General features: G+C 40.8%; 1 protein-coding gene across 1 annotated transcript in view; it reads right to left on the bottom strand.

The window, feature by feature from the left end:
* DSCAM (DS cell adhesion molecule) overlaps positions 1 to 13406 on the bottom strand; it is a 540559-nt gene that overhangs the window by 184953 nt on the left and 342200 nt on the right. Inside the window, exon 12 of the mRNA XM_015593080.1 lies at positions 2988 to 3161. Coding sequence (XP_015448566.1) covers positions 2988 to 3161 — 174 coding nt within the window. The remainder of the gene's footprint in view (positions 1 to 2987; positions 3162 to 13406) is intronic.

The following is a 13406-nucleotide window of genomic DNA, read 5'->3' as shown; positions in this document are numbered from 1 at the left end:
CATTGATCAACACTGGCTATCAGCTTTTGGGCTTCCTTAATATTTCATCAATTTATTGTTTTTTAAAATTGCCATTTCAACTTTGGATTTAAGTGATATGACAATTTGTCTTTGGATTCTTGCAAGTCGGTTCCTCCAGAGTATAAAATTTAGAAGTCGAAATTATGTATTGGATATGTGCAAAGTGTACTTTGACACAACCCTATTTCAAAACTATTTTTTCCATGATATAGAAGTATAGCAAATAGGTGTTCTGATCAAGATGGCAGAGTGGGTAAATGCTGTGCTTGCCTCTTCCCATGAGTACATTAAAATTACAACTAAATTATAAAATAATCAACCTGGAGAATCAGACCAGCTGAACAAAAATCGTATAACTAGGGATATAAAGAGGAGACCACTTCAAGACTGGTAGGAGGGACAGAGACACAAAATCAACTAAATTATAGAATAATCAACCTGGAGAATCATATGAAGACCAGCTGAACAAAAATCCTATAACTAGCGATATAAAGAAGAGACCACTTCAAGACTGGTAGAAGGGACAGAGACACAAAACGGCGGGTCCCACACATGCATGTGGTGGCTGAGCATCGGTAAATATATCTTGGCTATGGAGAGACCGTGGAGGAGATAGGGGCCCTAGCCCCTACCAGGCTCCTCAGTCCAGGGCTCCAGTGCCAGGAAGAGAAGTGCCCGCAACATCTGGCCGTGAAAATCAGTGGAGACTCCGGCTGTCCTGGTGAGAGGGAATGCAGCTAGAAACTCAAATGTCCCCTTAAGGGGTCTGTGCATAGAATCATTTGATCACAGGCACTCACCCTGGGTTCTGGCAGAGGGACAGCAGCTCGGGAGGCACAAGAGATATACAGGGAAAGACCGAGTTTCGTAGTATCAGGGCAGGGGTTGGAGGGACAGCCACCATTGTCCCTTTGGAAGCTCTCTTACTGTGTGGCCTACAGAGGGGAACCATCTTGCCTGTGTTGCGCCCTCCCCCCCATCACAGCCAAATCGGAATTTGATTGGCCTGGTGAGCTCCTCTCACTCCAACCTGGTGACTCTCTGAGACCCCAGCCCACCAAACTCACTCACTGCCATTGCTAGGCAATCAGCCCTACCCTGTGCTCTCAGCAGGGGGCTCCTTCGCAGCAATCAACAGGCCTTGACTCTTGAGCCCCCAAAGACACTGCCAGTGGTAAGCAACTAGCCCTGGCTGGAGCTGCAATATTTCTTAGACAAATCTCAGGGGTCTACAGGCCTGAGGCAGGAGGTGGTTGGCCTTGGTGCGGTCTGAGTCTTTTGTGAGTAGCCATAGGCTCAGCATCGACACCAAATCTGCACCAACCTGGGGAATACCACTCGCCTGACTCTGGTGACTCCCTGGGACCCCGCCTCACCCAGCTCGCATAGTGCCTGAGGTTCTTTCAGCTTCTGAGCATTATGGGCAGCTGGCAGGCAGCCTCAGGCCTCGGAGTGCCCTGAGCTTTGTGCTGAGCCTGGTACTGGTGGCAGTTGACCTCAAATTGCCACATGGCCTCTCCCACATGCCTTCAGGTCCAGTTCAGGCAGCAACCAACCATGGATTGCTTTGTAGGTAGCCCTGGACTGGTCACAGGTAGCGGCTGACCTTGGCTTACATGGAAGCTCCTGCTAAGGTGCCCTAGAACCAACACACCTGGAGTCTGGGGTCAGACCTCAACAGAATACCACCTGACCAGCCCCACAAATGGCACGAACAAAGGGTAGTCTCAACAGGCACACTACCTCACTGGGGCGAATCCCACTGTGTGGGATCAGCCCCCACGCAGCAGTTCCTACCCTGTGTGTGTGGCCAATCCTGAAAGCCATTAAGCCTGAGAGTCAATCTCACCCATTGATTTGTCAACAACAATCAAGGATCAACTATAACATTAGGACACACACAACATGTAAGGGCCACCCATGGAACACCCAGCGCAGGTGATCAGGGAGGCTACACCACTGGGCCACACAGGACACCTACTAAAAGTATAGAAAATAGATAATTTAATATTTTCATTGTTATGTTAGAAATAATAGATTAACTAGAGTAAATTATTAATGAAATGGGATGGATGCTAGTCGTTGTGTGGCTAGTCTTTCAATATCACACATGCACACACACCACTGAAATTCACTTTTAAATCCCATGCCCCTAGGATAGAGATCTTTTCCAACCTATCAATAGCATAATTAAACTAAAAGACAGGAAATCTGATAGAAGCCTTGTAGTCAGTGAGAAGTCACGATTAATCTGATAGGAAATTACGTAAATGGGGAAAGACATGCGCCATTCACTATAAACTAGATGCACGACCACGTGCTAACAAGCAGCACTCGGTAAAAGCTAGTCCACATTGTGTCCTCTCTTTGGAGGTTCAGTCACCAAAGTATGAAAATGATTTCATTATAAGGTGTCCTTTCCCATAAAATAGGTCAGCACCGCAAACACCAGGCACAGTGCTATATGTTTCTGTCTTGTTGTAGTTGTGTGTTTTGGTAATGAAGTCTCTAGTTGCTTGATTTCATAAGGATCTTAAAAAGAAAGTTTGTGGACAAACCAGCCTGCAAATAATAAAATGTATAAAAATAAATTTCTGAAATAAATGCCTCTGAGACCACATATTGGGCTTTTCCACAACAAAACCAATAGGATAGAAATATGGGTACTACAGGCAGAGATCTACTCATCTTCCAGGTTGCCCAGAGCCTGCACCAAAGCCCATGGAACCCAAAGGCAGAGAGGCACGTGGTTCCACACCCCAGACTCAAGGGGACAGTGGGCATGCTGTTGACAATTGGCTGGATTTTTATCCTCCACTTCATTCGTGTTTCTAGGACAGCAGAACATCAAACTAGCTGTAGCAAACCAACATTTTGTTTTTAAACAAATGAGTGGTATGGAAACGATTGAAAATTTAAGCCCCAAAAGACCTATTTAGGTAAAACAAAGTGTTCTTCTTCCTTACTTTTCACCGTGAGGTACATGGACTTGCTGACGTCCGCGCCCACATCGTTGCTGACCTTGCAGAGGTAGTAGCCGCTGTCTTCTTCCACGACGTGCTTGATCAACAAAGACCCGTTGCTGAGGACCTGAATTCGGCCATTCAGGGCAATTGGTTGGAACTGGGGGACCCCAGCACCTGGAACAGAATCAAAAAGAAGAGCAGTGATGCAAACATGAATACACATGAGAAGGCCATGAGGTCAAGTTCACCTGGACTAGTAAAGAGAAGCAGTGGACATGGACATTTGACATATATCAGAGAGGACAGTCATGAGATATGCCAATTTTTTTTTCTCTTTCCTCCAACATTGAAATTCTTGTTTGGAGAGAAATATGTTTATTTAAAATGACAATATTTCAAACTCTGAGATAACGAGTAAAAGGCCTTACAGATAGTTCCTACATAAAAAGCCAAATTTAATGAGTGTTAAGTAGCTGATAAATTATTCGAAGGCATCGCCATAGAATGACTACAGAAGTAGATGTCTCTGGCGGTACTAAATAAATTCCTCGGGTTCCTGGGGACGTAACATGGATGTGACAGGGAGTAATCCAGGGACATAGCATTTGAAGACATCGCTTGCTACAAACAATTGAGTCTATAAAGAGAACACAAGTACCACAAATTTCAATCCTCAGTGTAGTCACGCTGCAGTCTAGAAACACACGCACTGCTAGCATCCTGTAATGCTATTTAAATAAATAAGTCAGGTCGTTGCACTAAGACAGCATAGGATTAAAACACCACTCTCTTCAGAGAGCTTCCACTAGAGGAAATAATAACACAGCTATGATACGATGTATGTGGGAGGGCTATATAAAACTATTTTGAAAACAACAATTTTAGAAATAATGAAACAGAGGACTAAGGTTGCTGGAGATTTCTGGGGAAATGGTAGCTTGTATGAACTTGCTAGGTTGCTTGGCTCTCTTCTGGGTCTGGAGAGGCAACTTCCTCCCAGACAGAAGTGCTGGCAGAGGCACTTTGTTGAGCCCTCCCCTCACCCAGCATGCAACTATAGGCAGGTACCATATCTGAGTTTCCACCAACCTGGCTCACACCCCATTTACCTCACCCTGGTGATTCTCTGAGACCCCGCCCGATTTATAGTCCCACCCAAACCACTTTCAGTGGCTTTTCCATACAAATGCCTGTCTTGGCTCAGGGTGCAGACTTTCCTAAAATGTCTTAAAGGTTCACAAACTCCAAATAGGCAGCACCTGGCCTCAGCGTGCCCTGTGACTCTTGCTGAGCAGCCCAAGCCGGGCACTAGAGGCAGCTGGCCTCAGTTCACAGATTAGCCTCTCCCAGGCACCCTCGAGCCCAGCACAAGTGGCAACCAGATCACTTTGTAGCTCATACTAAATAGCCTGGGTAGGGTATATGCAGCGGCTGACCTTGGCCTGCAATAGAATCCTTCCCAAGAGGCCCCAGAACCAACGAACCTGGCTGGCTTCAGACCACACCAGAGCACTGCCCAACCACCTCCACTAATGACGCTCCCAAAGGACAGACTGGGCAGGCACCAGAGCCCTGATAAAGCGAATCCTGCTCTGTGAGGTCAGCCCCTGCACAACAGCTCCTCCACTGTAGACATGGCCAGCCCTCACAGACAATCAGCCTGAGGGTCAATCCCTCCCACCAATGTGCAAACAGCAACCAAAGCTCAACTACAAGAGGGCACACACAACCCACACGAGGGGCACATGGAACACCCGGCTCAGGTGACCAGGGAAACTGTGCCACTGGGACCCATAGCACACTTACTACATAAGGCCACTCTACCAAGGCCAGGAGAATGGCAGCCCTACCTAATGCATAGAAACAAACACAGGGAGGCAGCCAAACTGAGGAGACAAAGCAATATGTCCCAAATGCAAGAACAGAACAAAGTTCCACAGAAGGAATGAACAAAATGGAGACAAGCAACCTGCCAGATGCAGAGTTCAAAACACGGGTTACCATGAAGCTCGATGATCTCCGTGAGAACTTCGACAGAGAGATAGGAAACATAAGAACAGAGGTAGAAAACACAAAAATAAAGTCAGAAATGGAGAATACAATAACAGAAATAACCAAATAAATTTGAGGGAATCAACAGTAGATAGAGGAAGCAGAGAATCGAATCGGCAATTTGGAAGATAAGGCAGCGGGAAACACCCAATCAGAACGGCAAAAAGAAAAAAGGTCCACAAAAATGAGGATAGTTTAAGGGATCTCTGAGACCACAACAAATGTATCAACATTCACGTCATAAAGGTACCAGAAGGAGAAGAGAGAGTACAATGAATTGAAAGCCTATTTCAAAAAATAATGATGAAAAACTTCCTTATCCTGGCAAAGGAAATAGACATACAAGCCCAGGAAACTCAGAGAGTCCTAAACAAGATGAACTCAAAGAGGCCCACACCAAGACTCATCATAATTAAAATGCCAAAGGTTAAAGACACAGAACTATAAAGCAGCAAAAGAAAAGCAGTTAGTTTCCTATAAGGGAGCTCCCATAAGACTGTCAGCTGATTTCTCAACAAAGACTTTGCAGGCCAGAAGAGATTGGCAGGAAATATTCAGTTATTAAAGTAATCATACAACCAAGATTACTCTACTCAGTAAAGCTATCGTTTAGAACTGAAAGACAAATAAAGAGCTTCCCAGACAAGCAAAAACGCTAAAGGAATTCATCACCACCAAACCAGTATCACAATTCTTTAAGAAGAAGAAATAAAATCTATAAATGATAAAATGACAATAACTACATATTTAGCAACAATTAGTTCACATGTAAATGGATTAAATGCTCCAATTAAAAGGCATAGGGTGGCTGAATGGATAAGAAAACAAAACTCTTACATATGCTACTTATAAGAGACTCATTTCAGATTGAAATACACACACAAACTGGAAGTAAAGTAGACAGAAAAATATATTTTATGAAATGGAAATGAAAAAAAAAACCCCAAAACTCAGGTATTGATACTTATATCAGACAAAACAGACTTTAAAACAAAGGCTACAACAAGAGACAAAGAAGGACTCAGTAATCCCGCTTCTGGATATTTATCCAAAGAAACCCAAAACACTACTTCGAAGGGACATGTATTCATCCATATGTTCATTGCAGCATTATTTACAATTGTGAACATACGGAGGCAACCTGGGTGTCCATCAATGGATGAATGGATAAAGAAGAGGAGGTACACATGTACAATGGAGTATTATACAGCTGTAAAAAAGAATGAAATCTTGCCACCTGTAACAACATGGATGGACCTAGAGGGTATTGTGCTGCCTGACTTACAAGAGTAAGTCAGGCAGAGAAAGACAAATGCCTTATGATTTCACTTATATGTGGAATCTACAGAACAAAATAAACGAACAAATAAAACAGAAACAAATTCATAGAAAACATTTTGATAGTGGCCAGACGAGAGGGGGGTTGGTGGAGTGGGTAAAAAGGGGAAAGGATTAAGAAGCAAATTGACTGCTACAAAATAGTCATGGGGATGTAAAGCATAGCCTAAGAAAACAGTAATAATATTGCAATCACTATGTATGGTGTCAGATGGGTAATGGATTTATTGGGGTGATCACTTCAACTAATTACTACATTGCACACATGAAACTAATATTTATGTCTACTATAATTGAAAATATAGATGTATATTAAGAAACAAATGATGAGAACTGTAAGATCACAGTGTATTACTATTGTTAAATGAACGCATCATTTTTATGGTTAACTGAGCAGAAAGTAAAAGAAAATTAAAAAACTACATAAAAAAGACAGATAAATAAAATGATAGAAATGACAAAAACATATTAGATATGAAGAATTTGTTAAATAAGCTAATCAGCAAGTTGGACACAGCAGAGGAAAGAATTAGTAAAATTGAGGATACATCAATAGAAATTACCCAAAATGAAACAAAAATTGAAGAAGAGTAAAAAAATACAGAATAGATTGTCCTAGAGCTCTGGAACAATATCAAGCCTTCTAATATTGAGTAATTATTGTCTGAAAAGGAGAACAATGAAAAGGGCATAATAAACATTTAAAATATGTAAGATTTTAATACCACTATAAATTAACTGCCATTTATAGACTTCTACACCCGACAATAACAGAAAACACATTGGTTTTGCGTGGACATGGAACGGTTATCAAAAGAGAATATTATGCTAAGTGAAATAAGTCAGAGAAAGACAAATACCATATGATCTCACTTTTATGTGGAATCTAATGAAGAAAGTAAATAAACAGAACAGAAATAGACTCATAGATAACAGAACGAAGTGATGGTTGTCAGATGGGAGGGAGTGGGCAGGGAGAAAAGGATGAAGGGACTAAAAAGTACAAATTGGTAGTTACAAAATAGTCACAGGGATGTGAAGTACAGCTTAGGGAGTATAGTCAATAATATTGTAATAACTACATATGGTGCCAGGTGGGTACTAGACGAATCAGGGGCATCATTTCTTAAATGATGTAAATGTCTAATCACTGTGTTGTACACCTGAAACAAACATAAAATGATATTAAATGTCAACTCTAATTGAAAAAAAAAATTTAAAAAGACAGACAATATTGTGAACCATAATACAAATTTCAATAGATTCTATGAGATAAAAATAACACAGACTATGTTCTATTTCCACAAAACTAAAATTGAAATCAATAATAATAAAAAAAAATCTAACTGAAAAGAAGCAGCTATTTTTGTGATGTTATTTAAATTTTTTTTCTGCTTATAATTGTTGAATCATTTTAGGATTAGTCGACTTTCTGTCTTTCCTATTCCACAAGAATACGGACCATGTCACAATGAGCCTCCCTACTTGCCAATCAACTCATTAGTTGATTGATGGCCAATCTCTTGAGTTAATTCTTGGGGTAGGAATCTGCATGTTTAAATGTTAAAATGCATTGCTAAGTTGCTTACTAAAAGATGTGCCAATTTTATTTCCAACAGCGCTGGCTGGGGTTAATTTTTCCTCATACATGTACGCTCGTAATTGTTTTTAATCTTTATTAGAACAGTATACATTGCAATAATTTAATTTGCATAATTTAACTGTCTTTTTATTTTTTCTTTCGTATCTTTTGTTTGGGCTTATTTTTACCTATAGTTAAGTTGGAGCATCATTTCATGGAGCAATGCGTACTTGTCCTTCAGTGAGCAATCCATCCATATCTTTTCTCTATGTATCTGCTAGACTCTGCCATTTTTTCCTTCATTTGCCAAAGTGATTGGTTCTTAAAAAGTGCTTCCACATTGCTGTTTTACAAAAATTTATTTTTCTTCTTATTTTAATCAGGATTGGATGTTGAATATTATCAGCTAATTTTTTATCGTCTTCGAGATGATCACGTTGTTTCTCCTATAAAAGTTGATTTATGTTTTAAGGATTTGGTTTTATAAATTATAAAAATCTTTTTCATGGATAACATCTTCTTTAGGATAAAGATAAAGGATTTCATTTAAATCCTTTTAAAATTTAAAATTTATAATTTTAATTTAAGTAAATTATATATGTTATATATACATAAATTAAAAATTATAATTTAAAATTTAAAAACCAAGAGAAAGCCTGTAATTTTTATTTAAATGTTTAAATTTGGTCCACAGGTTGAAAATCTGTGAAAGTTGCTGATACCTTTTGCGAAGTTAACTGCAGACTGGGTGGGAGCCACATCTAGTAAAAAACACACAACCTGAAAATGCAGCCAAATGCAGGATTTAAAAAATATATCCATAAGGCAGCAAACCAAGAAATCTCAAAATGTATGGGAGTTATAAATTATATAGAACTGTGTTATAGAACCCTAAAAATCTAATAAAATGCTGATAGAATGTGAGAAAGTTACAAGACTGTTCATGTCAAAAACACATATGTTTTCCTTTCCTCCAAGAATTTTCACTAGAAAAACACTTGCAGTACTTGACACATTTATACTGCAGAATTACAATATGAAGTGTAACTACACTGTTAAGCCATCTCAATTAAATAGCTGTAGAGGATGATCTATTAATTCCTAACTGAGAGAGAGAAACTGTCTCATTATTAAAAGGTCCCAGCGAAGACAGAAATAAAGCATAAATGCATTTGAAAAACATTAAATCTTTTTTTTTTTCATCAGAGAATGAACCAAACTTGAAGGGTTACGCCATTTATAAGCCTGAATGTGCTTACTAAGAAGAAGAATAGCAAACCAATTTTTCTATCATCAGAACTGCACTTCCGAGGGTTGGCACCTGTTTATTTTGAGGGATGTGGACTTTGTCATGATTTGATAGAACCATCGGTCATCCAGTTTGGATTCATCATTTATTGTAAAGAGCAAAACTTAACACAGCACATACAATCTTCAAAATTCTGTCATCTCGTTAGCATAAGGTAAGCACTTTGGGTGATTATCTAGAAGATACACTCAGAAAAGCAAAGAGGACCAAAGAAAACTGTAGGCAGACACTTATAAACATTACTCCAGACATAGGGAAGAAATAAAATAACGCACATAACAAAAGATTTGGATAAATGGAGAAATAGATATTAGTAACTAGGAAGTTTCAATATTTTGATGATGTTGATATTCTCCTTGTTAACTTTTAAATTTATTACAATCTCTCAAATTTTTCCGAATAATTTTTTTGGGGGGAAAATTTGATAAAGCTATCCTAACATTCATCTAGAAAAGAACAGGTAAACAAAAATCCATGTGTGAAATCTAGGATATTTTTGTAAAAGAAAAATGAAGAAGAGAATATTGTTTTACTAGATATTAAAATAAATTAGGAAGAGATAAACCTCTAATTTGTGTGGTCCTGATGCCAGAACAGACCAGTGTGACAGAGAAAGGGATAAAATCAGACTTCGGTAGGGACATTATTTTTATAGACTATAAAGCAATTCGAGTTAGTGGGAAAAGTCTGGGCTATTCGATAAATGGTTTTAGGACAATTGGCTAACCATGTGAGCTGATGATAATGACGACGATGATGATGATAACAGCTAATGCGTATTGACTAATTGCTACGTGCCAGGCACCATAATAGATGCTTTCTATGAATCATCTCACTAAATCATCACATTAATCCCCTTGTTTTATCTGCTTCACAACATGACAAAGCTGTGGTTCATGCAGGTTAAGTAACTTTCTCGCAGTAACACAACTAGACTGTGTTGTGTGTGTCTGAACTCAGCTCACTCTCTTAATCGATACTTTCTCCTGCTTCTCCTGGATTCCTACTTATTTTTCTAAAACTAAGTCGAAATTTAATAAAGCTTATATAAAACAATAAGATTTAAGGTTTAAAGATGGCAGCATAAAACCAGCATTTCTTTTCTTGGAAACTATACAAAAGTGAATGGAAGAAGGAGGACTAGAAAATACAAACTCTATTTTGCATGAAATTAGGCACCCTGATAGCTAAAATCTCAAGCATAAAATAGGTAAGTGGCAGCCACATTGCACATTGAGCAGAGAGACATGGAGAGATGGACCATGGCTGTGGAGCTGAGCAAGCTCCCATAAACTGTGCCAAGTGTGTTGGGGTGCACACGGGAGGGGGCAAAGCCGACATCAGCGAGCACAACATGCACAGACTGGGTGCAGCAGCGGCTTCCCTGGGCCTGGCGAGGGTTTTGGAATCCGAGAAGTAGGGTTAAGTGAGGAACCAGATGTTTACACAAGGGAATCTCTTTCTGGGCATGTGAATTTTCTTCAAAAGTGAGTTCTCAAAAGGAAGCCGGTGAAATACCACCCTTTGTGACCACATGGATGGACCTCGAGATAATCATGCTAAGCGAAATAAGCCAGAAAGAAAAAGTTGAAAATCACATGATATCACTTATTATGTGGGATATAAACCTAAAAGCAACAAGTGAACAGGACAAACAAACAGAGACTCATGGACGTGGACTATAGACTAGGGGTTACTAGAGGGGACGCGGGGAGGTAGAACAGGGTAAAGGGGGTCAAATATGTGGTGACAGAAAGAAATCTAACTATGGAAGGTGAACACACAGTGTAAATATAAATATACCTTACTGTTAAAGTGTACAGCTGAAACTTATTGGATTTCATTAACCAATGTCACCGTAAAAACAAACAAACAAACAAACAAACAAACAAACAATCATCTAAGAATATTAGGCGCTGTAAGTAAAGAAAATAAAATAAAATAAATAAACAAACAAGTAAATAATTTTTTTAAAAAAAGGAAGCCAGAATCTAGCAAAGATACCACAAAAAAATGGAAGAAATAGAAAAAATAAACCGAGTAATGAAATCTTCCCAGAAAAATGTCGCCCTGATTTAGAGGAAAGCTGTGAATGAAACAGTCACTTGTTGTTGGAACAAGAGTTCAAGAAAGAGAGACATGTGAGCTGGCAGTACTGGAGATGTGGGGTGGGGTGGAGGAAGGCGATGTAAAAAATGAAGGCAAGGTTGGAGAGAGCTCATAGGAGATCAGAGTTTGCCGGGGAAAAAGATGCAGAAGATAGACATGAAAAATATCAGTCACATTAAATTGGGAGTAAATGAGCTAAAAAGTCACAGAGAAAATGACACACACCTACAGGACATAAGAGAAGGGAGACGCTGAAGAAGATGAAAGCATGGAAAAGAGCAAATACTTGCAGATATAATGCAGGAGAATTTTTCTTAAATCGAAGGTAATTTGCATCTCTATGTTAATAGACACACCACTTCGGTGGGAAAACAGGCCCCAAATAAATAACATCAAGGCATAAACTAGAGTTACTGGATCTCAAAGTCAGCTCTTTGGTGTACCCAGCAAAATGGTTCAGTCCCTTCCAATGGGAAGCTAGGCAGTTTCTGTCCCCTTCCAGAAATAATGTGAGCCACCAATTTCCTACCACCTAAACTAACTTTATGTGTAAAAAAAGTAACGACAGCCATTGTGAACAAAAAAGAACCCGGAATATTCCCCGCCATAAAAACTGTGGCTAGAGGCTCGGTGGTGAGCACAGCACAGGACCCAGGTACCAGAGAACTGGGGCGAAGCTAAGGTCGGCAGACCAGGATGTGCAGAGTACAAGCCCTGACAACAGAGAAAGCAGTTATCAAAAAAAAGATTAGGATTGTAGCAAATGTATCATTGCCTCTACTGGGAATTGCGTCTACAGAGAGAGGGTCCCAGAGTACTGACACCCAGCCGGCCAGACTTCCTCTGCTGAAGATGCTTTTCTAAAAGACCTGGGCACCATCTTTGACTCCTCCCTTACTCTCATACCCTCATCAAGTCCACCGGCCCAAAAGACTCAGAATCCAACTTCTCGTCCCTTGAGCCAGGCCACATCAGCACACGGGCCTCCCCACAGGTCTCCAGCTGCAATTCCTGCTCCCCATTCCCTCTGCCTTCAGAGTAGTGGGCCAGTGGTCCCCTTTGAAAACGCTGTGCAGACTGCACTTCTCTTGGATTACCCCGACGGCATGGTGTCGGCATGACAACAGAAGCAAGGAGAGAGCATCGTGCCGTTGCTGCCACCCTGAATCCCATCCACCCCACCTTGGCAAAACCACATGCGCAGAATGGCTGACGAGGAAGTTGACCTCCTGGAACTTCTAGGGTCTCCTTCTACTCACTCCGGCCTAGCCTCAGTACCTCTCTTGCTGTTTCTGGAACATTCCAGATGTAAACCCACTTCTGCCCCCGGCTTTAGCACTAGTGAGTCCCTTGAGCCTTCAGCACTACCCCCACCCCACCCGCAGACAGGTACATGGCTCATCCCCCACCTCTCCTAAGCCTCTGCTCAAACGCTGCCCTCTCCTAGGGTCTCCCTGACAGCTCTATTTGAAATGCAAACTACTCCCAGATTCTCTCCCACCTCAACACCCAGGCATGCTCTGACTCTTGTTCTTGGACATTCCCAAGGCCAAAGCATCCCTGGAGGGCAGAAGTGGCCCTGTCTGTGGGTAGTCAGAGAGCAAAGGACACCCTGGTGGCCACCAGCCAGGGCAGGCTACCTCTTCCATGAGCCACCCCTCCCTGGCCCGTGGCAGCGAACTCGCAGATGGTCTTGGTCACAGGACACTGATTGAAACCGCTCTCTACACTATAAATGACATACATGGGCTTAGCTGTGGGTTTCTGGGAGCGCAGGTGAGGCCCGCCATGGCAGTTAGCCCTGACTTAAAAAAAAAAAAATCTGTTTTAGACAAAAGATCTCCTTCGTTCATGTAAAACAAAACAAAACAAAACAAACAAACAAACAAACAAAGAACCCGCAGCGGATAGAATTGAATGTCTTAGACTTTGTTTATCCAGACAAAACAAAACAAAACAAAACAAAACAAACAAACAAAGAACCCGCAGGGGATAGAATTGAAAGTCTTAGGCTTTGTTTATCCAGACC

The sequence above is a fragment of the Pteropus alecto genome, unplaced genomic scaffold (assembly GCF_000325575.1).
Source record: "Pteropus alecto unplaced genomic scaffold, ASM32557v1 scaffold97, whole genome shotgun sequence".
In the NCBI taxonomy this organism is placed as follows: Eukaryota; Metazoa; Chordata; class Mammalia; order Chiroptera; family Pteropodidae; genus Pteropus; species Pteropus alecto.
The sequence above is the reverse complement of the archived record's forward strand: the minus strand, read 5'-3'. Positions and strand labels throughout refer to the sequence as shown.